We start from the raw sequence: 27664 nt of genomic DNA, 5'->3' as shown, positions 1-27664 counted from the left end.
CTAGACGATAGGGGGACATGCCAATTGGTGTCTTATACGCTGTTCTATAGGCCCACAAAGCATCATTCAATCTTATGACCAATCTTTCCTAGACGGGTTAACCGTCTTTCTAGAATGTGCTTGATTTCCCTATTAGAACTTCACTTGTCCACTGGCTGAGGGTGGTAGGAGAGTAGCAACCTTGTGAGTTATTCCATACTTGCGTACTAAAAACTCGAAGTGCCTATGCAGAAATGGAACCACCGTCACTGATGATAGCTCTCGGGCTCTGGGGTACCAAAACGTGAAAATATGTTTTCCTTTAAAAAGGAAAGTACCACCTTGTGGTCATTTGTTCTGGTTGCGATGGCTTCTACCCACTTGGAGACGTAGTCAACGGCGACTAAGATGTACAACTTGCTGTCAGACATGGGAAATGGACCCTGAGACATGAAGTCGATCCCCCAAACATCAAAAATCTCAACAATCAGAATAGGATTCAATGGCATCATGTTTCTCCTGAAATGCTTCCAGCTTCTGACAACGTTCACAGGCAACAAGTAATCATGGCAGTCCTTGAAAACGATGGCCAATAGAACCCACACTGCAAGATCTTTGCAGCGGTTTTCTTGGCACTGAAATGGCCTCCACAGGCTTGGTCATGACAGAAAGATATCACATCTTTCTGTTCGGTGTTGGGGACACATTTCCTAATGATTTGGTCTGGGCAGTACTTAAACAAATATGGGTCATCCCAAAGGAAATGTTTAACTTCAGCCAGGAATTTAGAGCGGTCTTGTCTCGACCAACGTGAGGGTCATACCTGTAGCGAGTGGTAGTTAACAATATCAGCAAACCAAGGAAGGTCTGAGATAGACATCAGCTGTTCATCTGGGAATGATTCTCTAATCAGCTCAAATTCATCAATAGACTCTAAAGTTAATCTAGACAAATGATCAGCAACCACATTCTCACAACCTTTCTTATCACGGATTTCGAGATCGAATTCCTGTAATAATAGTATCCATCGAATAAGGCGAGCTTTAGCATCCTTCTTGGAAAGAAGATACTTCAAAGCCGCATGGTCTGTGTATATGATGATCTTAGACCCTATCAGATAAGATCTAAACTTGTCTAATGCGAAAACGACGGCAAGCAATTCCTTCTCGGTAGTTGAATAATTGAGTTGGGCATCATTAAGGGTTTTGCTAGCATAGTATATCACATATGGTAGTCTATCAACTCGCTGTCCTAAAACAGCACCAACAGCATAATCAGAGGCATCACACATAAGTTCGAACGGAAGCTTCCAATCGGGTGGTCGGACTATAGGAGCGGTGGTGAGAAGGGTTTTTAATTCCTCCCATGCCTTCACACAAGCAGCATCGAAATTGAAGGCAACATCTTTGGAGAGAAGACTGCACAGAGGTCTGGAGATTTTGCTGAAATCTTTGATGAATCGCCGGTAAAAACCAGCATGACTAGAAATGATCTGATCTCCTTCACAGAGCGAGGTTGTGGTAGATGTTGAATGAGGTCAACTTTAGCTTTATCCACTTCAATTCCTTTTTCTGAGATGATGTGTCCTAGAACTATTCCTGAATTCACCATAAAATGGCATTTTTCCCAATTTAGAACAAGGTTCTTTTCTTTACATCTGGATATCACGAGGGCAAGATGCTTCAAACATTCGTCAAACGAGGAACCAAAAACAGAGAAATCATCCATAAAGATCTCGAGAAAACTATCTATCATGTCAGAAAAAATGCTCATCATGCAACGCTGAAAAGTAGCAGGTGCATTACACAACCCGAAGGGCATACGTCTATAAGCAAACGTCCCAAATGGACACGTGAATGTAGTTTTTTCCTGATCTTCCGGAGCAATGTGAATTTGGTTATAACCGGAAAAGCCATCTAGAAAACAGTAGTGACTGTGTCCAGACACACGTTCTAGCATTTGGTCAATGAAAGGGAGCGGGAAGTGATCCTTCCTTGTTACTGTGTTCAACTTCCTGTAGTCGATGCATACTCGCCATCCTGTGGTTGTACGAGTAGGGACTAATTCATTCTTGTCGTTCTGAACTACAGTAATGCCTGACTTCTTAGGCACAACTTGAATGGGACTAACCCATTTGCTATCGGGAATTGGGTATATGATACCCGCATCAAGTAGTTTCAGGATCTCTCCTTTGACTACATCTCTCATGTTAGGATTAAGTCTCCTTTGCATTTCCCTCGATGGTTTGGCATTCTCTTCAAGGTTAATGTGGTGCATGCAAATGGTGGGACTAATTCCTTTGAGATCTGAGATGGTCCATCCTAAGGCCTCTTTGTGTTCCTTAAGTACTTCTAAAAGCTTACTTTCCTGTTCCGTGTCTAAACATGATGAAATAATGACAGGTAAAGTATAAGAACCTAGGAATGCGTACTTCAACGTACTAGGCAATGTTTTCAATTCAAGCTTGGGTGGCTCAACAATGGATGGAATGAGCTTGGAATCAGAGAGTAAGGGTGGTTCCACTTCATATTTCCTTTCAGTGACGTCCATTTGAGGTACAGATTCGAGCAGAGATAGGACGTCACTACAGTATGCATCATCATAGGAATCTGAGTTAAAGTTCTCCATACATGCTTGAAAGGGGTCGACGGATAGAATGTTAGTCAACGAATCTTGTATTAATCCTTCAATCATATTAACTTCATGCACATCATCATCATCAAGATTCACAGGTTGTTGACTAATATCGAACACATTCAATTCTACCGTCATGTTGCCAAAAGACAGTTTCAACACTTACGACAATTAATGATCGCGTTGGACGTAGCCAAGAAAGGACGTCCTAAGATGACAGGAATGTGACAGTCTGGGTTTTGTACAGGTTGAGTGTCTAAGACAATGAAGTCTACGGGAAAATAGAATTTGTCAACCTTGATCAAAACGTCTTCGACCACTCCACGAGGAATCTTGACAGATCGGTCTGCCAGTTGTAGAGTGATAGATGTTGGCTTCAACTCCCCAAGACCTAACTGCTCATAAACAGAATATGGCAGTAGGTTAACACTTGCACCAGGTCTAATAACGCTTTATTGACCGTGTGTTCTCCTATAGTGCAAGAAATTGTTGGACATCCTGGATCCCTAAACTTGGGTGGAGTTTTGTTCAGAATGATGGAACTCACCTGCTCAGCTAAGAAAGCACGTTTGTGCACATTGAGCTTGCGCTTTTGAGTACACAAGTCTTTGAGGAATTTGGCATAAGCAGGGATTTGCTTGATTGCTTCAAGAAAAGGAATGTTGATGTTGACTCTCTTGAACAGATCTAACATCTCATTGTAATGGGTACTTTTCTGTTGATAGATCAATCTTTGAGGAAATGGGGCAACAGGAGAATGAGTTGGCAAAGGGACATTCACAGCAGTAGAATTGTCAGGCTTTCCAACTTGCTCAGATTCTTTGGTTTTCTGGGGTTGTGGAGACAGCGTGGAATTTGTATCAGATTCATTAGGTTCGCCCACGTTGTTCTCGATGACTTTACCACTTCGGAGGGTGGTAATGGCATGGACTTGATCGGGAGAGGTTTCCTTGCAGGATGTGAGCCTGTTTGAAATACACTCTTTGGATTTTGTTGGGGTTGGCTCGGAAGTTTACCCTTTTCTCTCTCACTATGGAATCACAGATTTGACCCATCTTTTGATCAAGACTTTTCTGACTTTGCACCAACTCTGGAACATTTCCTCTAGGGTGGATAATCTTGTCGGTATTGTGTTGAGGATATGATTGTTGTTGAGAGTTTGATTGTTGTTGAGGGTTTCTCGGGTGTTGATAACCTTGATTGTTCTGATATCCCTGATTGTTTTGATAGCTCTGATTGGGTTGAGATGGTCCTCCTGAGTGGGTCCTTTGACCATGAAAAGTTAGGGTGGTTTCTCCATCCTGGATTGTAGGTCTGTGAATAGGGTTATGCTTGTTTTTGAAACATGGCATGTGCCTGTTCAAGCCTAGATTCCTGGACTGCAAGCAAATCGGGACAATTTTGGAATTGATGGTTGGGATCGTTACAAGCGGCACATACAGACGAAGCGACATGTTCTCGGAGAGTAGTGGTGGAAGGTTTTGAATTTTTATGTAGTTCTAACTCTTCTAATCTCCTAACTATTGATGCCATGTTTGCTCTTCCCTCGAAATTGCTTCAATCCTAAAAGCCTTGCTTCGGATGTAGTCTTTCTGGGTTCACGGATGGATTCCCACTGTTCGTCTTTTCAAGCTACTTCAATCAAGAAGTCCCAAGACGCATCAGCAGTTTTGTCTACGAATAGACCATTACACATCGACTCAACCGTTGTTCGGGTGGACACATATAGACCTTCATACAAAATTTGCACAAGTCTCCATTTTTCAAAACCATGATGGGGACATTGGAGCAATAATTCATTGAATCTCTCCAAGTATCTAGCTAAGGTCTCACCCTCTAATTGCACAAAGCTATTCAGACTTTGACGAATTGTCGCAGTCTTGTGATTCGGGAAAAACTTTTTGAAAAACTCCTTTATGAGGTCATCCCATGTCATGATGGATTGAGGCTGTAAAGCATAAAGCCAGGCCTTTGCCTTATCTTTCAGGGAGAAAGGAAAGAGCCTTAACTTTAGGGTTTCGTCGGACATTTGAGTGAAACGCAGAGTTCCACAAATTTCCTCGAATTCTCTCACGTGGTGGTACGGGTTTTCATTCTCAACACCTCTAAAAATAGGAAGCATCTGTATTGTGCTCGATTTCAGCTCATAATGGCCATTATCCTCGGGTAGCACAATACAAGAAGGTTGACTGGCTCTAGTTGGGTACATATAATCCTTGAGGGTACGGGGTTCTACCATTGTTTCGGTTTGATCTGGGCTGTCTACCTCAGAACTCAGAATTTCGATAGGTTCTTCTTGATTAATTCTAACAAGTCTGTTTGTTTGGTCTCTATAGGTCACAATCATGTCCTTGTAGGTACCTCAACTAACATGTTGGTCAGACAGAGCAATCGGAAACAATTTTGGACCACAAAAAGGCCCAATATTTTGGTTTAAAATGGGTTTTGATGATTTGGTTTTGAGTGGGTTTTGGTTTTAATAAGGGATTTTGTTTTTGGTTTAAAATTGGGCTTTGGAAAAAAATTTGAACTAAACCTAGCATAAATTAGCACAACCCATAAAAGAAAATAAAAACAATAATAATAATTAAGACAAGCCCATAAAAGAAAAAGAAAAAGAAAAGGAAAAATAAAAGAAAAATAAAGACAAAAAATAATTACAGTCCCAAATAAAAAAAAAAAGAAAAAGAAAATAAAGGAAAATAAAAATTATTACAATCCCAAATAAATAATTAAATTAATTATTACAAGCCCGAATTTGAGTTTAAATGAGGCCCAAGTGGGTTAACTCATGGGTTAGGCTTACTTGATTTTTGGAGGGAAGCCCAAAAATAGGCTTTTGGTCCCCTTTTAGTTGCACAGCCCAGTTGGGCTTTAGGATCGTCCTAAGCAGCTCACGCTCAAGCCCAGCAATAACAGGTGGAACAGAGCCCAGCAACTTGTTGAGATGCAGCAGCCCAGAAGCCCAGTTCGCAGATGAAGCAGCAGGCTTGGCTTGGCAGCAGCAGGCTTGGTTCACAAGCTCCAGCAACAGCAACAGCAGCAGCCAAGGTTCCAGCAGCAGCAGCAGCTCAGGTGGCCAGCAACACAGCTCTGCAGCAACTCAGTGGCACCTGCAATGATAGTGATGAAGCTCAGACAACTCAGTGCAATGATTGCAGGTCAGGACAGCAAAGGAAATCAGCAGCAGCAAGCACCACTCCCCGGCAGCGGCGCCAAAAACTTGGTGTGCTTGGGAACGACACACAAAAGACTTGCAAGTATACAAGGCCAAGTTTTAGTATAGAGAGTAAGCAAGGGATCAGTCCACAGGGAGTGGGAGCATACGAGAAATTTTTCTAAGCTAGCAATGGAGACAAGGCACTATGGAAGTGAGCAAGGCAAAGTAATATGGCAATTGCAAAGAACCAAAACAGTTAACAAAGCAAAGATGACAAAACAGCATGGAACCAAGGCTGTGAGCCAAGGGCAGGGGTGAGTTTGTGCACTGATTTCAATGCACAACAGGCTTCAAAATACAAGAAATAAACAGCAAGATAGCTAAGAAATTTAGCTGAGCAGGGAGCAAAATAAGACTGAAATTGTAAGTGACTGAAATAAGGTATTGTGGTCTAAGCTAAGGCTTAGAATCCACCTTTGTGTCCTAGCCAAACAATGTGATCCTAGGTTGAGTTGAATATCCTATGCATACATCTAAAATGGGAGGAAAACTAATTTGCTCACTAGTTTTCCCCTAGCATTGACTGTCTTTTGACAGAACAATCAATCACAGGCACTATGAGCATCAATCTCTTCCCATTGCTCAATCAAAACAGACATCAGGATAACTATCCTAGCAATTCACCATTTGACAATGCACTAGGCTTCATCTGAGCCTCAGCCTAATGCAGTTTAGCTCATGCTAAACATGTAACTAGCAATAACATTCATTGAGTATGATAATTCAAGCAACATTCAACATTCGAGATAATTGAAAACAACATGCACACATTCACTGTTAACTGCAAAAGAAGAACTGAAATTGGAATTGCATCAAAATAAATTTTTTTTTTTTTCAATTCTCTACTGGCTAGTCCAGAGATGCCCAATTTTACAACCCCTAACACCCTTTTATAGTTACAGCCAAAAAAAAAAAACTAAAATCCCAAAATCAGTGAAATTAGGGTTTTACAAAAAATCCTTACCTAATCTCTGAAAACGATTGATAGCTCTCACCCATGCTTCCTTGTCGTCTGCTGATACTGCCCATGCCTTCGATTTATTCTCTAACCTCACCTATTTCATCAACTCCTAACCTAGGGTTCCTGTGAGATGAAACGATTAGGAGGTGATGTAATAAGTGGCTAGAAAAGTAGGTCTAAGTGATGATGGCTCGAGTGGTGATGGTTGAATGATTTGGGGGGAGAATATGGTGGAGTGATTTGGGGGAGAAGATGGTGGTGATGGAGACAGCGTCGCTGTTTCAGAAGAGGGGAAGAAGGAGATGGCTCGATGGGTTTTGGCAGAAGGGTGCGTTTGGTGCGGGTAATAGGGTTAGGTTGCTTATGTGTTAAACGGGATCATCAAATTTGATGTTTTGTGAAGGGAATCCGTGGGATGATAACTTCTGAAACGGATCTAACGGCGAGATGGAGACAGATTATGAGCGACCGTTGGATGATGGAATGGATCCAATCTTACGGTTAAGAAGGAAAACGGGTTTGGGTATTAAATTTTGGGTTTAGGATATGGATTTGGGCTTAGGAATTGGATTTGGGCTTAGGTAATCTTGAGCCCACTTCTTCTTTAAGAACAATTTCTTCCTTTTTAAGCCCATTTTTATCCTTGAGTCTTCCATAACACATTCTTCACTTCTTTTCCGCTAGAGATTCCACCGGCTTTCTCCCGTGTCTTTGCTCTTTTGGCTCCGCAACTCATCTAGTCTTTATTTGGTACCTAAAAATACAAAATTAATTAATAAAAATATTTATTCTTGAAAACAATGAAAATACAGAATATGGGATAAAATGTAGAATTAATGCACAAAAGATGAGTTAAATGCCAAGAAAAATATATAGAAATATGCACTTTTTAGCACTCATCACTCATATTGATTCTTGTACTCGACAAATGTAAATCTGAATTAAAAAAATAATCGATTTTTCAGAATGTACATTGATATCGCTAAAGTGATGAGATCACACATACTGGTTGCAAGCCTACCTGCAAGGTTACAAATCCTCAATAAGGGATATACACCATAAACTAAGGTGTTGCAACTACACTTAGTGGAAGTGTGGTTAAGGCCGTGGCTCCATAAAGGAAGTTGGAGAGACCGGTTGGTTCGATCAATCCTCACCTAGAAAGGAAGTAGGTGAGGAAGGCAGAACTTACTTATATTATCAGAAATCATCTCATAAGATTGTCTCTGAATATGTCCATGAATCAAACTAGAGGACGCTCCAAAGTTTAATGATTCCAGAGAACAATAGCATTTTAAGTGGATTATGCTCACGAGTCAATGGAAAGATCATGCGAGCATATTGATGATTAATTTCATATACACTTTATTAAGAAAATAGAGCAAGATAAGATCGAACCAAGCTCCTTGTTGCTTAATGTCAACGAAGAGCATATTTGACCTATACAATCCAGGTAAATGGTTCTTTGACAAATATACAGTTATTTAGTGTGGTACACTAGTGGAAAAGGGGGTTAATGTGAACGAAGACCAAGATAGACACCACTTCTTCTTATAATATATAGATGATGTTAGACTTCCTCGAGATGGTATTTTCTTGTTAGTGTTAATGTCAATTTTCATTTATCAGATAGAAAATTCTATTGTATTTCGGCTGTACGTTGGAAAAACTCTATTCATCAAGTGTTTAGAGGAGTACTACAACAAGAGAAAATATGGTAGGCCCCAATAGATTTTCTTGCTAGGTGATAATAGACGGAAACAATTTGTGGAGTGTCCGAATGCCATGATTGATGCTGCAAAGTATGTCGATGCTGTGATGTTCCTCATCGATGCAGGTTATGGGTTCGAAATGGTACGTTGTTTCTTATACCGATCGAAACCAGGGACCGCAAATTACTTATGAGATGGTCGTGTTTGATGTTGGAACAAGAGCGTGCGACTTCTGAGGAAGAAAATCTATCTATAAAGCGCCAGATTGAAGAGTTGAAGATTGAACACGATGAGAGACGTAGAGAGAGGGAATCAGAAGCCCTTGCTAGGAGGCGCCAGACGCTTGAACAAGTTCGTGTTGTGCGTTTTATTGAGGTAAAAACTAAGCTTCCGGGTCTTGTTATTTTATGTTTGGCCATTATAATGGTTTTTATTTTATTTTTTTCTTTCGTAGTTTTGGTTTTGTTCTTTTAGCTGTTTCAGTTGTGTAATTTGGTTGGACATTGTGGCTGTTGATTGAGCAAAATAAAGGTTAATGAAGTTACTATGTTTATTTAACAGAGTGAAACGAAGACGGAGAAAATCCAGAGACAGTTGGAAGGAAGATCAGAACTCATTTAGGCGGCTGAGTGAAGGCTTGTTAAAGAAATTCGAAGAGTATGAGAATGGGAAAAAGCGTCTTAACAACATGAAAGCACCTTAGACCTGAGTGACTGGCTATAACCATTTAGCGTGAGCAAGATTTGAAGTCATCAACTTTGATCACAATTTTGGGATCTCCTTGAAGAAAATCTTATCCTCTTTGAAGCTACTTAGAGAGCCAATGCCTGAGCTTGTTCAGGACCTTTAGCTTTGGCTGCTCCCACTATTTTAAAATGCAACATGAAAATTATTGTGGAGACTTTTCATCCCGTACAATACAGTTTCCAATTTATTCCTTTTGGTAATCAGGTTAACCTCAGTGTAAGGCGAGGCTCTTCAACAGTCTAACCAAGTACTTGTACCTGAGAATAGTGCGACACTCCAAATTGGGGAGTCATATACCGAAGCTGCTATACTTTCCCCATTCTCTTCCACTATTAGGTGACACGAATCTTAGCCTTTGATCCCTTGGACTGAGATTCCATTATTATTGGATTAATCAATACCTGGATAACACATATGCGAGGGAAGGGGGTGGGGGATATTTCATTTTCGATCATATACAATACACTCATTAGCTTTCTAGAATCTCGAGTCCGGAAACCCAACGAAAATCCTCTCTGAAAACCCAACGAAACCCTAGCACCGCTTGAGTCTTCTCTTGCTCGGATCTTGCTCTATTGGAGCGGATCTGAGCAAGAGAAGCTCAAACCATCTTCTCCCTTTGCCTTTTCATCTTGTACTGCTTTGATTTCATCTTTTTAGGTTAGTTTTTGGTTTAAATCTGACTGATTTCTTTGAGAAATCTAGTTGGGTTTTCATCCTTTAAGTTTTAGATCGGTGTAGAGCAGTTCTTCTCTGGTTTGTGTAGATTCGTTATTAGGATTGATGGGTTTTCTCTCTTTGTGGAGGAAAATTTTTGTTTTCAATACTTCTCCAGCATCTCTTAAATCAGGATCAATAGCAGCAACAGAATCACTTGTTTCAAGAGTAGCGGCAGCAATCACAAGAGTTTCAACTACAGCAGCATCACAGAATCAACAAGAAGAATCACAGAAACAACAGCAACAATCACATACTCAATCAACATAACATCCGATTCAAAGAGACAAAGTAGCAAGATCTTATCAGTAATCAATACCCCTGTATTGGGTTCCTTTCAGTTACTATGTTACAAAAAAGTGGATCATTGTATGATCCTGCCTCTCATGTTCGTGACCAGGAAAGGAGTGCTATGTGTGGTTGTTCATCTCCACACACCCAAAACCCTGAGAGATGGACAGATCTTTTTTTGGATCCTAACAATTTTACCTTGTGCAAAATTGTTAATTGATTTGGAAGACATTAGTTCTTTCCAAATAATACCATCTAAACTTCACAAGGAAAGGATTCAATTAGTTGTATTATTGGGTGATTCTCTTTGCTATGTCTCTAGAGTTGTTAGTGTCTATATTAGTCATATCCGCTCAAGTTTCTTACATCAGATCTATAAGTGTTGTTGCTCATATTATCCCTGTAATGATGTTGATGAAGTTGTAATAGTTCCTTAAGGTGCTTTTGCCTTAAGTTTTTCTATAAAAAAAAATATATATATATATATATATCTCGAGTCCGCTTACAAATTGCCAGGTCCATCACAACTGTATAGGGTCACCGAGGTGAACAAAATGAATGCTTTCGTATTAAAAAAAATGGATTGGATTGGGGATTTCTGGATCGGTTAATTTATCGTTTCCGGGTACCTGTTTTAGTAAGATGTAGCAACATGGCACTTTCTCGGATTTAACTAAAGTCCATTTTTCGTCCCCAAAAACACCCCTCTCATCTTAACTTCCGGACCCTAAGAATTCAATTTCAAATTTTCTTAGAATGGTCCATCTCCATTGCTAAACAATCCACTTTCTTTGTTTTTGAGAAAGAAGAATAACTCCCCTTCGTCTTTTCAAACTCTCCTGGAGAAGAAACCCCGTAGAGTTTGGGCCTGCGAAGGTGAGATTATTCTGCTGCAAGGTAATAAAAACTCTACCAATTCTGATTATCGGAATGGTTCATTTCACCCTAATATGTCCTGTTTTACAAGTAAATTAAGAGATTAACTTAATGAAATCAATTTGTTAATTTAGTCGTTCCTTCTAAAATTTCTGTCTAACAATTAGTTGTGGCTCAGTTGCTCTTGGTGATGACGGATCTTCTGGAGGAGCTGGTGGCAATCATCAATCTACACCATCAACGGCTGTGACAGGAGGAGGAGAACACAAAAATGGTGGTGGTAATAGTGGAAGTGGTTGGAGGCCTATTAATTACACTCTATTGTCATGTTTCTTTTGTTGCTTCTGCATCATTTTTTTCAAACAACATCGAAACCCCATCATGTTTCGTGATTTCTCCATTAAGAAATGATGATCAACAGCAAGGTGATGTTGGTGGTGGTACTAGTTGCATTTTGGAATCAAACTGCATCTCATACTTCTACTTCTAATACTACTCCACCTAAAAGTTTTGGTACCAGGTCTTAAAGCTGGAGAGGCTGGATATGACCCATTTTCTAGAAGATGGACTAGGTCGAGAAACTATTACGTACCAAACGCTACGGAAGGAGACGAGACTGCCGCATCAGCTGATGGTGATGCTGCTGCTGAGGTAGCAGCATTAACATTTGGATCAGGCAGCAATGTTATTGGTGGTTTAGCAGCCACTGCTGAAGCTTTGGAAGTGGCAGGGAAGCTGGTGGATACAAATCCACCTGTGGATCTTGGAACAGAATCAAACTCGCTGCACAATTTTGATCTGCTGATCTCGTTAACAGAGCTTCAAAAGTTTGGAGGAACACCAGGAGCTCAGGCAGGATTCATGGCGAGGAAGCAGAGGATAGAGGCAACAGTTGGAAAATGTGTACCAGAAAATGATGGCTGGAGGCATTCTCTAACACTCACAGTGAGTGATTACAAGAGACGGAGAGGTCTTCTTTGAGATTTGCATGAACCCCTCTTTGGACAACAGGTATGGTATAGTCCCCTTTACTTTTCGCATTGAACTTGAATTGGAACTGGAGATGGAACAAACAATAGTGAAGTAACTAACTTACGTCAAAACTTGCCATTTAGAATGATCAAGGGGTTTGTGTGTGTACTTGCCAATTTTACTGCCTTGTATGGTTACTGTGTTGTAGAACTATCGTGCAATTGTCATACTTGTGTTGCAACAAGGATTAGGGCCTATATTAGGGTACAGGAAAGTCAATCTGTGTTGACTTGTTCTATGTCAGGTGTCTATAAATACTAGTGGTAAATATAAAATAAAAATAAAAATAAAAACATAAATATAAGAGAGACCAACTCATAACCTCTTATTAATACTAATATTATATATAGAACTAACAACGAAATTCAATGTGAAATTCCTTTCAGTGTGATACAAACATGAGAAGAAGAAGGACAACAAAGAAGAAGAAGAGACGGCAAGAGAGGCACTATTAATCACAGAGGGCACTTTTAATGGCGGTGTTTAACAATTACATGGAAACTGTTGATGGAGGTCTTGAACAATCATTGGCGGAACTCGGTTGCTTGGGCCAAAACTTCGAGTGCGGAGAGCCTTAGCTGCATATAAATAAAACCCAGGCAACAGAAAATGATTGATATTATAGCATAAAATGAATAAAACGTCCAGCGGAAAGCAAAAAAAGGAAACACTTGCACTAAAAGAATGTGCGAGTGTGATGGATGAGGGTCCATACGGAAATGTGAAGAACATATATATATGGGAATTGGAGTAAGTTGTGTATTACCTTCAACTGTGCTGGAAGTAGGATACTTCCTACCAGAATTGCTATTACATTCGACGCCACATTCCCACAAGTATTGCCTCATAGACCCACCTTTTTCTTGTGCATGTTCTCTTGCACAATCGTCGATACAAAAGAGTCCTTCAGCTTTACCGGCATACAAAGCCATCACCACAACCAGCATCGTTGCCCAGCCCATCATATTAGCTCTTGCCATCTCTTTCTCTTCTTTTTATGTCCTTCTTCTGCTCTCTCAATCTCTCTGTAATACACAAGAGAAATGAAGAAGGTTTATTTGTGTTTGTATGAGTTTGTGTTGAAATCTGGAGTTCTTTATATAAGCAATCCATTTGCCAAAATTCATGAAGAAAAACTAAACTAACTGAATAATTTATATCCATTTATTCAAAACAAAAGTAATCCTTAATTCTAGGATCTTCTACATTATACATATCTCTCTTAACACGAGAGATTTTACAAATACTGGAAGAAGAAATTAAAGATTTAATGTTTATGAAAAATGATTGTTCCGTCGTTTGATAATGGATAATGGCTAGGGTTGAGAATGTTAGATACCTCATATCATCACTACCTTTGCTTCTTGATACTTTTTGAATCTTCCATCAATTCTTGATTTATTGTGGGTCCCTAAATCAGTTAGTTAAACTATAGGGAAATTCGAAGAGAAGATCGTCTTTCAAGACTAGTTAGTGGTTGAATTACTGGGTTTTTTTATTCCTCTCCTCACCTCCGTAAACGCCAATGAATCAACAGACACCTCCCACCACCACCAATCAGAGCTTGCACACTTCGGCAGCTCAACTGCCACATACATTACTTCACTCTATCAACTCTGAAAAGCTTCATAGATTCCCGCAAAACTTCTCATGCGTATATCCCATTAATGAATCGATCTCGTTTAAAGACAATCAAAAGAACAAGAATAGAAACCTTTCTAAAGATTCACAGAAGACCTTCTTCTCTTTTACATCCACATCTGTTTCGAGTAACTCAGAAAACCTTTTCATCAAAGAAAAAGAAAAAAAATCATAGCATTACATACAAAAGCTCAACGACCCATCATTTGAGAAAAGATATCAACCTTTTGAATAATCAGATCCACCAAAAAGACTCAGGAAAAAAGCCATCTTTACCAAAAAACTAAAAGATCTTCATATCCCTATTTTTCAGCTAACTGATAGGATGCAGAACCTGATGCAATCCCACAATGAGCACAGCCTGGCACTAAAAGTGGTTGGAGGGTTTGAGGATTTTTCGACGTTCAAAAGAGCTTGGAGTAACAGGATTTTCCCGATACAGATCCACTGTATTGAGACTAATGCAACGTTTCAGGTAATTCAATTATCTCTGACGCACAAAACTGATAAACAGTTTATACTTACAAATCAACCATGGATAGCGGGTCCACATGTAGTACTTTGTGAGGATTGGAACTTCTTTGTACAACACCCCCTTAACTGTTTCAAGTTTGCTCCGTTTTGGCTACAAGTGCTTAATTTACCTAGACTCTTCATGGATGAAGAGGGAATTAGAGACATCATTGAGCGTTCAGGAACAGGAAATGTGCTACAAATTGATTTAGAGAGTTCTCCACCTAGAGCTTTAGTCATGATGGACCTGAACAAACCCTTCATGCCGGGTGTGATGCTAAGTTTAGGTAAAGGGGTTTGGGTGCAGTTTGCTTATGAAGGGATACCTGTGTTATGCTTTTTCTGTGGTTTCCCGGGTCATGTCTTTTGAGATTTCCACAACTCCAATGGATTGAACCAACCTTTGCAACATAGGAAGTTCTAAGACTTTCCATATTCAAAACTTAATGCAAAAATGAAGGCTTCAACTTCAAGAGGAACAAGATTCAATTGCATGCAGAAATACCGCACTACTCAGACACTAATGGGAGAATCATCTGCCACAAGAGCGGAGAAGACAAAGGAACAAAGTTTGGATGCTTGTAAGGATGCTGAAAAAACACAACAAAGCATTATTGAGGCGGGCCAAACAGTACCAAAGGAGATGACTCAAGAAACTAGGGTATCTGAGCCGGAAAAATCACACAACACAGCTTCATTCCCAGAACAATTATCGGAAGAAATGACTCGGCGAGGGCTTGCATGGAACCCGGTAAACCAGCAAAAGAAACCCGACACTTCAACTACCACAAGCCAGACAACTAAGCCGCCACAAGGTAGTAACAAAGACTGTGCCCATGAAAATTCCTCTGAAAAATCACCAGAGAAGATAAAGAATGTCGGGACAAGTAACGAGGATAAGGACCCATTGTTGGCCACGTCAGCCCTACCTGCGACGTCAGCCCAAGCTGCCACATCATCCCAGTCTGCCACGTCAGCCCAGCATGACACATCGGTCCGGCCTGCCACGTTAGGAATGCCTACAACGTTTTCCACGTTGGCCGTGCCAGCTCAACTGTGCCCTGGATCGCCATCACAGAGGAATAATAACCAGCAACAGGCCCATTCTATAATCAAAGCAAAGCCCATTAACATAGGAAAAGGAATAGCAACTTCAGAAGAAGCCCAGACCACAGAATCTGGATTGATGGATCAGATACTACATCCACACCCAGAACCTTCTCCGCAACCTAAATCAAAACCTGGTATCAATAGAATGTTAACTTTCTTTAACCCTGAATATATTAAAGTTCTTTTGAATGAAGTACAAAACAAGGGCCTGCATGTGAACTTGCTAGTTCACATGGAGAAAGGAAAGCCGGAGGTCACAGTTACAACCTCTCCTGCACCAGTCTTGAGAACTTATAAAAGAAGGACAATTCGAACACCTACAAGACTACCAGAACATTTGATGCTACCTAACACTCCTGAATTTTGGGATCAACCACCTCCAGCCAAAGTCCGCAAATTTGCCTCAATTGCACAGTTGGAACTGCAACAGACCACTAAACGAAAAACACCAGCTTTTGAAATACCAACTGAGAGACAAAGAAAAACAAGGAGTGCAAGGAACATCTTTCAACAAGCAAGTAAAACAACTGTTGCTGATCAAACAACACTCCCCAAGGATAACTCGCAGGTGGAGCGAAACAAAGGAAAAGGCAACAGAGTTAGTTCAACCTCAGCAATCCAGCTTGGAGATTATCCTTGGATGCAAGGACTATCGCTGAAGCAGAAGACAAAATTGCGCGTGGTGTTGGTATGAACCAACACACGCTTAGGCCATGAGTTACCTGGCTTGGAACTGTCAAGGCATTCAGAATGCCTTGACGGTTTCTAAATTACGTGATTACACACGTAAATTTAGACCTTCTTTGTTGTTCTTATCTGAAACTTTAGCGACTGTGTCGCACATGACTTTTTTGTGTACTTCGTTAGGTTTTTTTTGGTTCTTTCTCTGTTCCTTGTGTATGACATAAAGGTGGCCTCTGCTTGATGTGGACATCCCACCTTAATGTCTCAGTTTTAGTTGCTAATCAGAATGTTATCCATGCCTACATCACCCCAACTCAACCTCCACTCGCAGCACCTTGGATGTTCACTGGTGTCTATGGACCTCCACAACCTACTCCAAGAACTGCAATGTGGAATGTTTTTGACACAATGATTACTCCACCAACCATCCCATGGCTCCTTATGGGAGATTTCAACGAAATTATTGATCAACAAGAAAAGAAAGGAGGGAGGCCTGTTACTAATGGTCAGGTCAGAATGTTCAATAATTTCATAAACTCACATGGCCTTATTGATCTAGGATTTCAGGGAGACACTTTCACCTGGATCAACAATCAAGTTGATGGAAACTTCATCATGGAGAGACTAGACAGAGGCCTTGCAACACAACAATGGCTAGATATTCACCCACAATCACTGCTCATACATTTACCCAGAATAGGATCATACCATGCTCCACTTCTGCTAAATGGAAAAGCTTTTCCAAGAAGCCATACAAAAAAAATTCGAGTTGAACACTTATGGTTTCTCCATCCACAAATGAAAGACGTTGTGATCACAGCCTGGCAACAACACTTTGTGCATGAGGAAGCATCTTCGGTGGGGCAGAAATTACTTACAAGAATGAAAGAAACTATCATATCCTTATAACATTGGCACAAGAAAACTTTTGGTCACCTACCATAGCTCCTCAAAGAAGCGGAATTTCAAATACAATTGGCTCAATCAAATGTGCAACAACCACATGCACTGAATTGATGTTTTGGTTACAACAAGAAAAGGAAACTAGAAATTCACACCTGGTGCTCTTGCACTATCATGATGAATACTGGAAACAAAGAGCCAAAATTGAGTGATTGAACAATGTCGATCTCAATACCATATTCTTCCATACAAAGGCTATAATCAACAACAGAATCAACCATATCCGCAGCTCCAGGATGCAAATCAAAGATGGGTGTACAACCAAAGACAAATACTTACAATGATGACACAACATTACAAACAGCAATACATAACAGAACCAACAAGAATAAACATGGAGCTATTTGCCAATGTGACACCAAGAATCTCTCACTTTCACCGAGAACAGCTCATGAAGCCTCCAACCAGTGAGGAAATACACAAAGCACTTCAAAGTATTGGATCTGAAAAAGCTTCTGGGCCGGATGGATTTACAAGTAAGTTTTTCAAGACATTTTGGGACACAACCAATTCTCAAATTATAAATCTAGTGACCAATTTTTTTTTGAAAAAGTGGAACTTGAAAACCCACTGAACCACACAAATATTACTCTCATACCAAAATCTGATAATCCAATTTCGGTGAATGAGTATAGACCTATTGGCTTATGCAATGTGGTTTATAAGATTATTTCCAAACTTTTGGTAGATAGACTGAGACCAATCCTACAATTCGTGATCATTCCATACCAGAGTGCTTTTGTACCAAATAGAGAAATCCATGACAACATAGCCATTGCCACTGAGTTATTTCATCATATCTGTTCCATACCACCAACAAAAAATCCAAAAATTGCCATGAAAATAGATATCAAGAAAGCATATGACAGCCTTGATTGGGGATTTATCAGGAAAACACTATGCTCTCTGGGTTTTCCAACCAAGTTTGTGGAATATATCATGTTTTGTATAACTTCAGTGACATATGCTATCAACATCAATGGAACTCCACAAGGCCACATCAAGCCAACAAGAGGACTCAGGCAGGGAGACCCTTTGTCCCCTTACATCTTCATCATGTGTGCTGAAATTCTATCTACCAACTTGGCGATTTTGGGAAATGAGGGAAAATTGAAAGGTTTAAGCATTTCGACGAACATCCTGCCAATACTTCACTTGATGTATGCAGATGACCTTCTTATTACCTGTACGGAAAACAAGGAAACTTGTGACAACTTGAACAAAGTTTTGCACAACTACTCCAATTCAGCAGGACAGGCAATAAACTTACAAGAATAGGTAATCATACATCACCCGAACACATCTCCCAGTGTTCAACATTGGCTGACCCAGATGTTCAACATACCAACAACTTCAAACCCACCTAAATACTTAGGTGTGGATTTCAAGATTGGAAGAAACTCATCCCCAATTTTGCTCAGCTGCTCCAAAGACTGGAAAGGAAAGCCAAAGGGTGGATGGAAAAATGTCTCAACCAGGCGGGAATATGGCTACTCATAAACACAAGCTTGATCCCTACAGCTAATCACATTATGCAGACCCAGCTACTACCGGTCCATGTTCACCAAAAAATAGACAAGATTGCCAGGATTTCTTTTTTGGGACATGATAAGGCAACTAGAAAACTGCATATGGTTGGCAAAGAGAAGATACAGTTACCAATAAAACAAGGAGGACTGGGAATCATAAATGCAAGGAAACACAATTTTGCACTGTTAGGAAAACGGGTTTGGCAAATACATGACAAACCAAACACAATCTGCAACACAATCTACAGAACCAAATACATGGGCCCGGACTCGATCCTGAGAAGAATTCCAACTCCATCAGCAGCAGCCAGCCCTGCATGGAAAAATATAACCAAAATTGCTCACTTTGTGCAGGAAAACTATGTGATCCAGATTGGAGATGGAAACTCTACCACTCTCAAGGACAAGTGGATACCCATGTATGCACGTTTGCCAAGCTTGGAAAATATGGACAATAATTTAGTAAGTTCTCTAATGGTGCCACACTCTTTTAATTGGAACACTGAATTGTTGGATCAGATTTTCCCCACAATCATTAGTAGTGCGATTCGAGCCATCCATATTCCAAACCCTTCTTCTCCCGATAAACCAATTTGGCCTCATGCCAAAAAGGGGCAGTACACGGTTAAAAACGGCTATGAGATGCTTCTACAGACTCCAACCTCAACAACCAACCAAAACCCACAAATGAGTACATCCAACATGGAAAAAATGTACAAAACTCTTTGGAAAGCGGACTGCCCCCAAAAAATCAGACTTTTCCTCTGGAAAGCCAGCCAAAATGGACTCCCAATTTTCGAAGCCTTGAACTATATATAGACATATAACCTCCACAAACATGTGTCCTATATGCAATCAACAATCAGAAACGGTACAACACTGTCTTTTCGATTGCCCAAGAGCGGGGACGACTTGGGAGATGATGTGCAGACATGCCAACAACAATGCAAACCAACATAATGTTTACAACAACATAGCTCTACCGCCTCATCCACTGGCAACAAGCATTGCCCAGCAACAACATCACATAGGAAGACCATCAGGAAATCACAGGTTAGATCGAAATACAACTTCTTCCCATATGCTACAGCCACCGTTAGACTTTCAGTCTTTTTTGGAGATGCACACACGGAAGGAGGATTTCACATTGGCTTGTTATACGATGTGGAAATCTGGCTAGCCAGAAACGCCAAGGTTTACTTCAACATCGTACAAACACCGAGGCAAACATTTCATATTTCCCTTCTTCTTAGCCAAGAATACAGATGGGCGACCCAACATAATATATGCATACAAAATACTCCACAACAGCAACAGAGGAGGAATTCGAAAATAATCTGGATACAATGGAATGCACCACAACACCATATAAGGATGGCATCTACCAAAGAATGGAACAAAATCCATTTCGAAACGGACTCAAAAACACTGTTAACTCTAGTTTCGAAAGACCACTCTGAGGCACCATGGATCATTCAAAATATGCTACAAGAAATACAACAACATCTTCGACTGCTACAAGCATATATGATAAAACACATATACAGGGAAGCGAACCAAGCGGCAGATGGACTTGAAGACTTTGCAGCAAAAAAACAACTACAACACGGAAATGGAATCAGCAACAGCACCTCAACTCACATTTGGGATCACGCACACCCTGATTTCCTTAATGTAATTGTTATGAATGACTCACTGGGGACTCCTTACCAAAGAAAAGTTCTTGTTTTTTAATAATAAAACTTCTTCTTTTCAAAAAAAAAAAAAAAAAACCCGATCCAGCTAGTTTTTCCAAAATTCTGGAGATTTGCTGGGTTAACTGCAGAAATGTAAACGGGCTTAATTTACCTCGCGTTTTTAGGGGCCACCCGAAAGGATTTAGGGGCCATCAATTTATACCCATCCAAAGACTCTAGTTAAGGGGTACCCTATATGATATTGAAGTTACATAAATGCCCTTCTGGTAAAACTATATACAAACCAAATCAAAAAAAATTCTACTCATTTCAACTCTTCTTCTTCCAGTTTCATATTATCTTCCGATTGTGGAAGAAAAAAAACTTTCCCTCGTTCAACCGAAACATCGCCGCGAATCGTAAAATCAAAACATCGTCGATTCGTTTATAAAACAATGCATAAGAGAAATGAAACCCACAGACCTAAAACCAAAAATGTTGCTCGGGGTATCGATCCAAAGATTGGGATTTTAGCAAGAAATAAAGAAATTCTTGCTGCAAATGAAGAAGAACGCGAAGAACGCGAAGAAGAAGTACCCGGCAATGTAGTCGGTGGTGGCGATTCCGATAGTCAAACACTTCGTCAACTTCAAATGGCCCCAATTAGGTAAGAATCTATCATTTTTGGGGTTTATTTCGCTTTAATTCGACGAATCGAGAAAAAAAAAATCTAGGGTTTTCGGTTATTAATCCATATTCGGGCGATATTCATGCTTATTTACTTCCGAATGTAGTCCTGTTCTTCATTTCTCAAGAACATCGACAGTATTCGGGAGAAATATTTGTTGGTTATCTGCCGAATATTGTTGGCCATATCTTCCTGGATACAAACTGGTAATAATCGGTAGTTTAATGAATTTTTTTGCTCCCGAATATATTTAAGTAGACATACAGTATTCGGAAGTACACTCACTACCGAATATATATATATTGAAAAAATCTCAAAATTTCTGATATAGGAAAAATCCCATTTTGGGGCTAGTATTTATTCGGAGTACAATACAATGTTTTATACCTCCGATTGTGTATGATAAAATTTTAGAGTTTCTGAACTCGAGTTGATGAATATTCGGTTGTAAACATGTTTAGTTATATTCCGATTGTTTTTCATTCGGGGAAAATATGTGTCTTCTTACTTACGAATTTGTTTATTCGGGTTATAGTTGTGTACTTTATCTTCCGATTGTGTAGGATGAAAAATTTAGAGCTTTTGAACTCCAATTGATGCATATTCGGTTGTAAATATGTTTAGTTAGCTTTCGATTGTTTTGTATTCTGGAACAGTATGTGTCTACTTACTTCCGAATGTGTACATTCGGGTTATATTTCCATACTTTGTCTTCCGATTGTATAGTTTGTAAATATTGTTCCTTTCTTTGTTGTTTAGACAAAGTCGAGAAAGGAGGAAGAAAGTGACAGCTAGTGCTAGGAGGGAAAGGAGTGCCAAAGATAATTCAAGTGCTCAACAAAGCTTAGAAGAACAAAGCAGTCAACAAGGAGTGCAACCAAGTGCTGAACAAAGTGTAGAACAACAAGGCAGTGAACAAGGGGTGCAACCAAGTGTTGAACAAGCCGCTCAAAAAAGTGCATATGATGCATATTCATAACTCCAAGGCTATGGAAGAGTTGAGAAAGGCTTCGAGGCTAGGAACCTGCCAAGTTGCCGGGAACGTGTCTCTATTGCAGGTTTTTTCTTTAACTCTATAACTCACTCTATAGTTATTCGGTAGACAATACATATGATGCATATTCATAACTCCAAATGACGCATATTCGGTAGGAAATGATCCATCTCTTTTTCCGAATGTTGGTTATTCGGTGGCTAGGTACTTATTTTTGTTTCCGATTATATATATTCGGAAATATTCTTTTGATATTAGCACCGAATATACATGCCAGAAAAAATATAGGTTACTGAACTCCAAATGACGCATATTCGGTAGGAAATGATCCATCTCTGTTTCCGAATGTTGTTTTTTCGGTGGATAGGTACTTATTTTGTTTTCCGATTATATATAATCGTAAATATTCATTTTATATTAGAACCGAATATACAGGCCAGAAAAACTATAGGTTACTGAACTCCAAATGACGCATATTCGGTAGGAAATGATCCATCTCTTTTTCCGAATGTTGGTTATTCGGTGGATAGGTACTCAGTTTTATTTCCGATTATATATAATCGGAAATATTCATTTGATATTAGAACCGAATATACAGGCCAGAAAAACTATAGGTTACTGAACTCCAAATGATGCATATTCGGTAGGACATGATCCATCTCTTTTTCCGAATGTTGGTTATTCGGTGGATAGGTACTCAGTTTTATTTCCGATTATATATAATCGGAAATAATGTTTGGAAATTACTACCGAATATACACAATCTATTTACTAAAACTTGGTTTCTTATGTATATAGGCATGGATCTATGACCACTTCCCTATCCTGAAGTTGGCCGGAGAGAACCCGGGGTGGTGCAAAGGTACTCCTAGAGGAACAAAGTATACATTTGAAGACAACCGTTCTAGGACAAAAGAGCAGCAGCTGATTCGCATGAGGGAGATTTTGGACCAATTGAAGGCCTCGGACGTAGGCTTTGATCCATACAAGGAAGATCGAGCCAGTGGGCATATAAATGGTCGGTCGGACTTGTCCCTTTATTTTGGACCATTGTGGCACCCCACAGGATATGTGATGTATAACCCCTCTAGGTTGATGCGACAACACGGGTATATACAACATCAACCTGTGGAGAAAATGGGGGATTACTACAAATTGGAGTTGGAGTTGTGCTCTTCTAGTGGTGATAATCTCACGATTGTTCACACATGCCCACCTACTGTTCTTGATAACTGGAATAAGAAGAATGACTTCATTATTGACACTGGTAGACGAACCACCCGAGGTGATGAAAATTCTCCAGACTATATGAGTTGGTATAACAAGGTATCACATCCTTTGGTTATCCGCGAAATCAAATCCAACACTACTGCGGCGGGTTCAAGTTATAATTGTATCATCAAAGACAAACCGGCTGGTTATGATAGACTGGTGCGTGTTCTTATATTTCTGTTCATTTTATATTATTCCTATAAATCTTAGGTAATTACCGTTTGATGATATGTCATTACGTATAAAAAACAGGTGAATAGGTTCAAGCGTGTTTCCAAAATGTTAACTGCATGGCTGAAGAGCGGAGATCCCATGCCAGCTGAGAAGATCAAAGAGGCTAGAGATCTAGTTGATAATATAGGGATCTAGTTGATAATATGGATAACGAAGATCTAAGTTAACTTCCGATTATTTTAAGTTCAAAATTTGAAAAGTATCAGTTTTTCCCAAATTCTGATTTTTGGGCCATCGTACATTCGGGACTTTACAAAAAAAAATTATCCTCCGAATATTACAAGTTCCAAACAAACCATGCCATGGATCTAGGTGGTTCCAAGGGACAATATAGAAGGTTAGACATCCCATATTCGGAAATCTTGGTAACTAAGTTAACTTCCGATTATTTCAAGTTCAAAATTTGAAAAGTATCAGTTTTTCCCAAATTCTGATTTTTGGGTCATCGTACATTCGGGACTTTACAAAAATAATTATCCTCCGAATATTACAAGTTCAAAACAAACCATGCCATGGCTCTAGGTGGTTCCAAGGGCCAATATAGAAGGTTAGACAACCCATATTCGGAAATTTTGGTAACTAATTAACTTCCAATTATTTCAAGTTCAAAATTTGAAAAGTATCAGTTTTTCCCAAATTCTGATTTTTGGGACATCGTACATTCGGGACTTTACAAAAAAATTATCCTCCGAATATTACAAGTTCAAAAAAAACCATGCCATGGCTCTAGGTGGTTCCAAGGGCCAATATAGAAGGTTAGACAGCCCATATTCAGAAGTTTTGGTAACTAAGTTAACTTCCGATTATTTCAAGTTCAAAATTTGAAAAGTATCAGTTTTTCCCAAATTCTGATTTTTGGGCCATCGTACATTCGAGACTTTACAAAAAAAAATTATCCTACGAATATTACAAGTTCAAAACAAACCATGCCATGGCTCTAGGTGGTTCCAAGGGCCAATATAGAAGGTTAGACAGCCCATATTCGGAAGTTTTGGTAACTAAGTTAACTTCCGATTATTTCAAGTTCAAAATTGGAAAAGTATCAGTTTTTCCCAAATTCTGATTTTTGGGCCATCGTACATTCGGGACTTTACAAAAAAAAATTATCCTCTGAATATTACAAGTTCAAAACAAACCATGCCATGGCTCTAGGTGGTTCCAAGGGACAATATAGAAGGTTAGACAGCCCATATTCGGAAGTTTTGGTAACTAAGTTAACTTCCGATTATTTCAAGTTCAAAATTTGAAAAGTATCAGTTTTTCCCAAATTCTGATTTTTGGGCCATCGTACATTCGGGACTTTACAAAAAAAATTATCCTCCGAATAATATAGTCGTGTTTAGAAATACCAACCTAATCGGTAGATAAAAATTTAAGTTCGCTATCGAATGTATTATTCGGAGGGAATGCGTGTATCGTTAGCAACCGATTGTAGTGCATCATTGATACGAAACCTCAACGGCCATATTTTCAGAAACCTCAACGGCCATATTTTCAAAAATTAGAGCCGTTGGAACTCTAATCTATATAAGGAGGGTAACCCCTCTCAGTTATTATTGAGTAAAAAATCAGAATGAAAAACCTTTTTCAATGGCAAGTCCATCATCAATCGACAACATACTTCGAAGATGCAAGCGAACAACTACATCAATTGCAGCAATGGAAGAAGAAATACAAAAAAGGAACAAACAACCCAAAAAAATTAAACCATCGTTAGTGGCAACGAAGGAGGAGGAAGAGGAAATCAAGGCTAAGAAGCGAGGTGAAGAACAATTCCATCATAGAGAAAGATTAAAACAACTTGAGGAAGAGACCGAATGGATAAAAAATTATTACATTGTGAAAGATCTACCCAAAGAACAGCAGGACGATCGTATATTTTGGATTAACGTTTCATTGGTTCTTTTTGTTGGTAAGTACAAGAAGCCATGCCACAATTATGAACCATCCCATGTTTCTTCAAGGGTGCACCATGTTATAAAATTGTGCACCGAGTACAACCATATTCTTGCTAGGCACACAGACGACAGGTTTGCGGCACAAGATGCTTATTCCAAATGGAGAGGAGAGTCGTTTCTACATTTCGAAGCCGCGTTGATTGTTGCATCTCGGACTGGGAAAAAAGAATAACATGTGATGTTTGAGTGCTGTAAATTCAAATTTTTAATATTAATCGGCGGTTTGATAAAATATGGAATTCCCGAATATGATTAATCGGATTGAAGTGTTATAATACTGTTGTTCCGATTACATAGTTTCAAAAAAAATTATAGCGTGCCTCGAAATACCCACCAAATCGGTAGATAGATATTTAAGAGTTCTACCGATTATAATATTCAGAATCAAAACGTGTATCATTACCAACCGATTATAATATTCGGAATCAAAACGTGTATCAAAGAGCCCGATTCCTACATTCGGGAGACAACATTGTATTTTTTGCGACCGATTAAATCATATATCTTCACAAAAAAGTTTCCAAAAAACTTGTACAAATTACATGTTCGAAAAAAAAACGATCAAACATCGTCATCATCCGAGGGGATCAATTCGAGTAACTCAGCGGGAAAGTTGTGTCCATAACGCGATCCCAATCAACCATGTTGGACTCATATTGTTTCACCCAATCCTTGCAATGGTTCATCGGGAAGTAATCGTGCCACTTACTCAACGGAGGTAACGGACAATCTTTCTTTACTCTTAAACCGATAAAATGCATTTCATTCACAAATGCCATTACGATTCTTCTATCTTTAACCGACTCGTCGCAAGCCGTTCTTGTGGGTGCAAACGTCATGCTAAGTCCATACATAGGAGGAACAAAGAAATGTACCACCAAATTCAAAACGTCCGCTAGGAGATATCCAAATTTAGGCATTGTCATCCAATACTTGGATCCGATTGTCTTCAATCCCTTTCGGCACTTCACACGCGCAACTAAGTCTTTGAACTCTTGTTCTTTGTCGTATCTATCTCCTCGCCTCATCATCTCCATATAAAAACCCTTGTCCTTCACTAGTTGTACCGCCATCTTATTTCTTAAATATTGGCATTGGGTGACATCTTCGATATCCGCCTCTCTAAAGTAACCCATTTGTTCCGTAGCAACGTGAAACCCACAATTTCCATCCCCATCAACCTCGTCGGTCGACAAAACAAATGGAATGATAAGTGGAGGGAGTTGTTCCAAATACTCTTTGTATATTGTATATGTGGATCGATTTGGTCTTCCATTAAGATCTCTAGGGCAACGAAGAGTACCTTTGTCCTCTTTTATAGTAAGAATTTCCATTGGTTGGGTTTGTTGCGAGGCGTTCATTTGCTCAACAACTTCTTCGACAACATTGGGTTGACTTACTTGAGAAGGCTCTGTAGAGATCTTTGGCCTTACTTGTCGGGTGGTTGGTCCACTTTGATCATTTCTTGGACGACCTCTTTTCTTAGGTTCCGGCTCATCTTCAAATTCGGCTTCCGAACGCTCGTGCCTAGACAATATTCTTTTATTAGACAAATACTCCTTCAACTCTTTTCTTTGGATGGTCCTCGACACTTCGGTGTTCGGCCTACCGGTGTTCTTTTGCTTAATAGGTTCATCAACCTCCCTTAAACAAGGGTGAAGGGCTTCCTCCAAATTATGCATCAATATTTGCTTTTTGGTGCCGTTTGATGTAGCGTAACGCTCGGCTATTCGTGCACACAATTCCGACTCCAAGAAAGACGGACCATCAACTACCGGGGTGTTCGGAGTGAAATTTAATTGCTTCCAAAATGGATGAATATCATTGATGTCAATCACTTCAACATACCTACCCAACTTATGACGACACGGGAGTCCAATACCTATCATATCCTTGCAAACACAAACCGTATTCTCGTCATCATAAGTTTTATATAACTTCAATTGTTTCATCATGCGATTTATTGCCCATCTTGAAACTTTATGAACAACTCCCCTTAGAAGCAATTTTTCCTTAATATGTTCCATCGGGAATTGGTGTACACTAAATTGCATACATTTCCTAATCTTTACGAGATCACGATTGGTGAATTCATGGATTGCTTCTTGGATCGACACAACTCCATTTTGACTACCAATTAGTATTTTCTTTAGTCGACCATGAGACCCCTCCGCAATGCTTGTCGCCTCGTTCTTGAAGTTACGATATTCATATGTCCATGCAAACACAAACC

General features: G+C 39.6%; 1 protein-coding gene across 1 annotated transcript; it reads right to left on the bottom strand.

The window, feature by feature from the left end:
- Window positions 1–12470: 12470 nt before the first annotated feature.
- On the bottom strand, window positions 12471–13234 carry LOC113337336. The gene is made up of 2 exons (XM_026583034.1): window positions 12936–13234; window positions 12471–12747 (listed from the first exon to the last, which is right to left on the bottom strand). The coding sequence occupies exons 1-2, from the start codon at window positions 13147–13149 to the stop codon at window positions 12653–12655; spliced, it is 309 nt and encodes a 102-aa protein (XP_026438819.1). The 5' UTR covers window positions 13150–13234; the 3' UTR covers window positions 12471–12652.
- Window positions 13235–27664: the final 14430 nt, after the last annotated feature.

This window comes from Papaver somniferum, unplaced genomic scaffold, assembly GCF_003573695.1.
Source record: "Papaver somniferum cultivar HN1 unplaced genomic scaffold, ASM357369v1 unplaced-scaffold_16, whole genome shotgun sequence".
Classification (NCBI taxonomy): domain Eukaryota; kingdom Viridiplantae; phylum Streptophyta; class Magnoliopsida; order Ranunculales; family Papaveraceae; genus Papaver; species Papaver somniferum.
Note: the sequence above shows the minus strand (reverse complement) of the source record. Positions and strands in the feature narration are given on the sequence as shown.

Coding starts and splice junctions, on each gene's coding strand:
- LOC113337336 (XM_026583034.1), bottom strand. CDS start 13,149: ATGGCAAGAGCTAATATGATGGGCTGGGCAACGATGCTGGTTGTGGTG. Junction 12,748..12,935: donor TACTTCCAGCACAGTTGAAG/GTAATACACAAC, acceptor ATTTATATGCAG/CTAAGGCTCTCCGCACTCGA.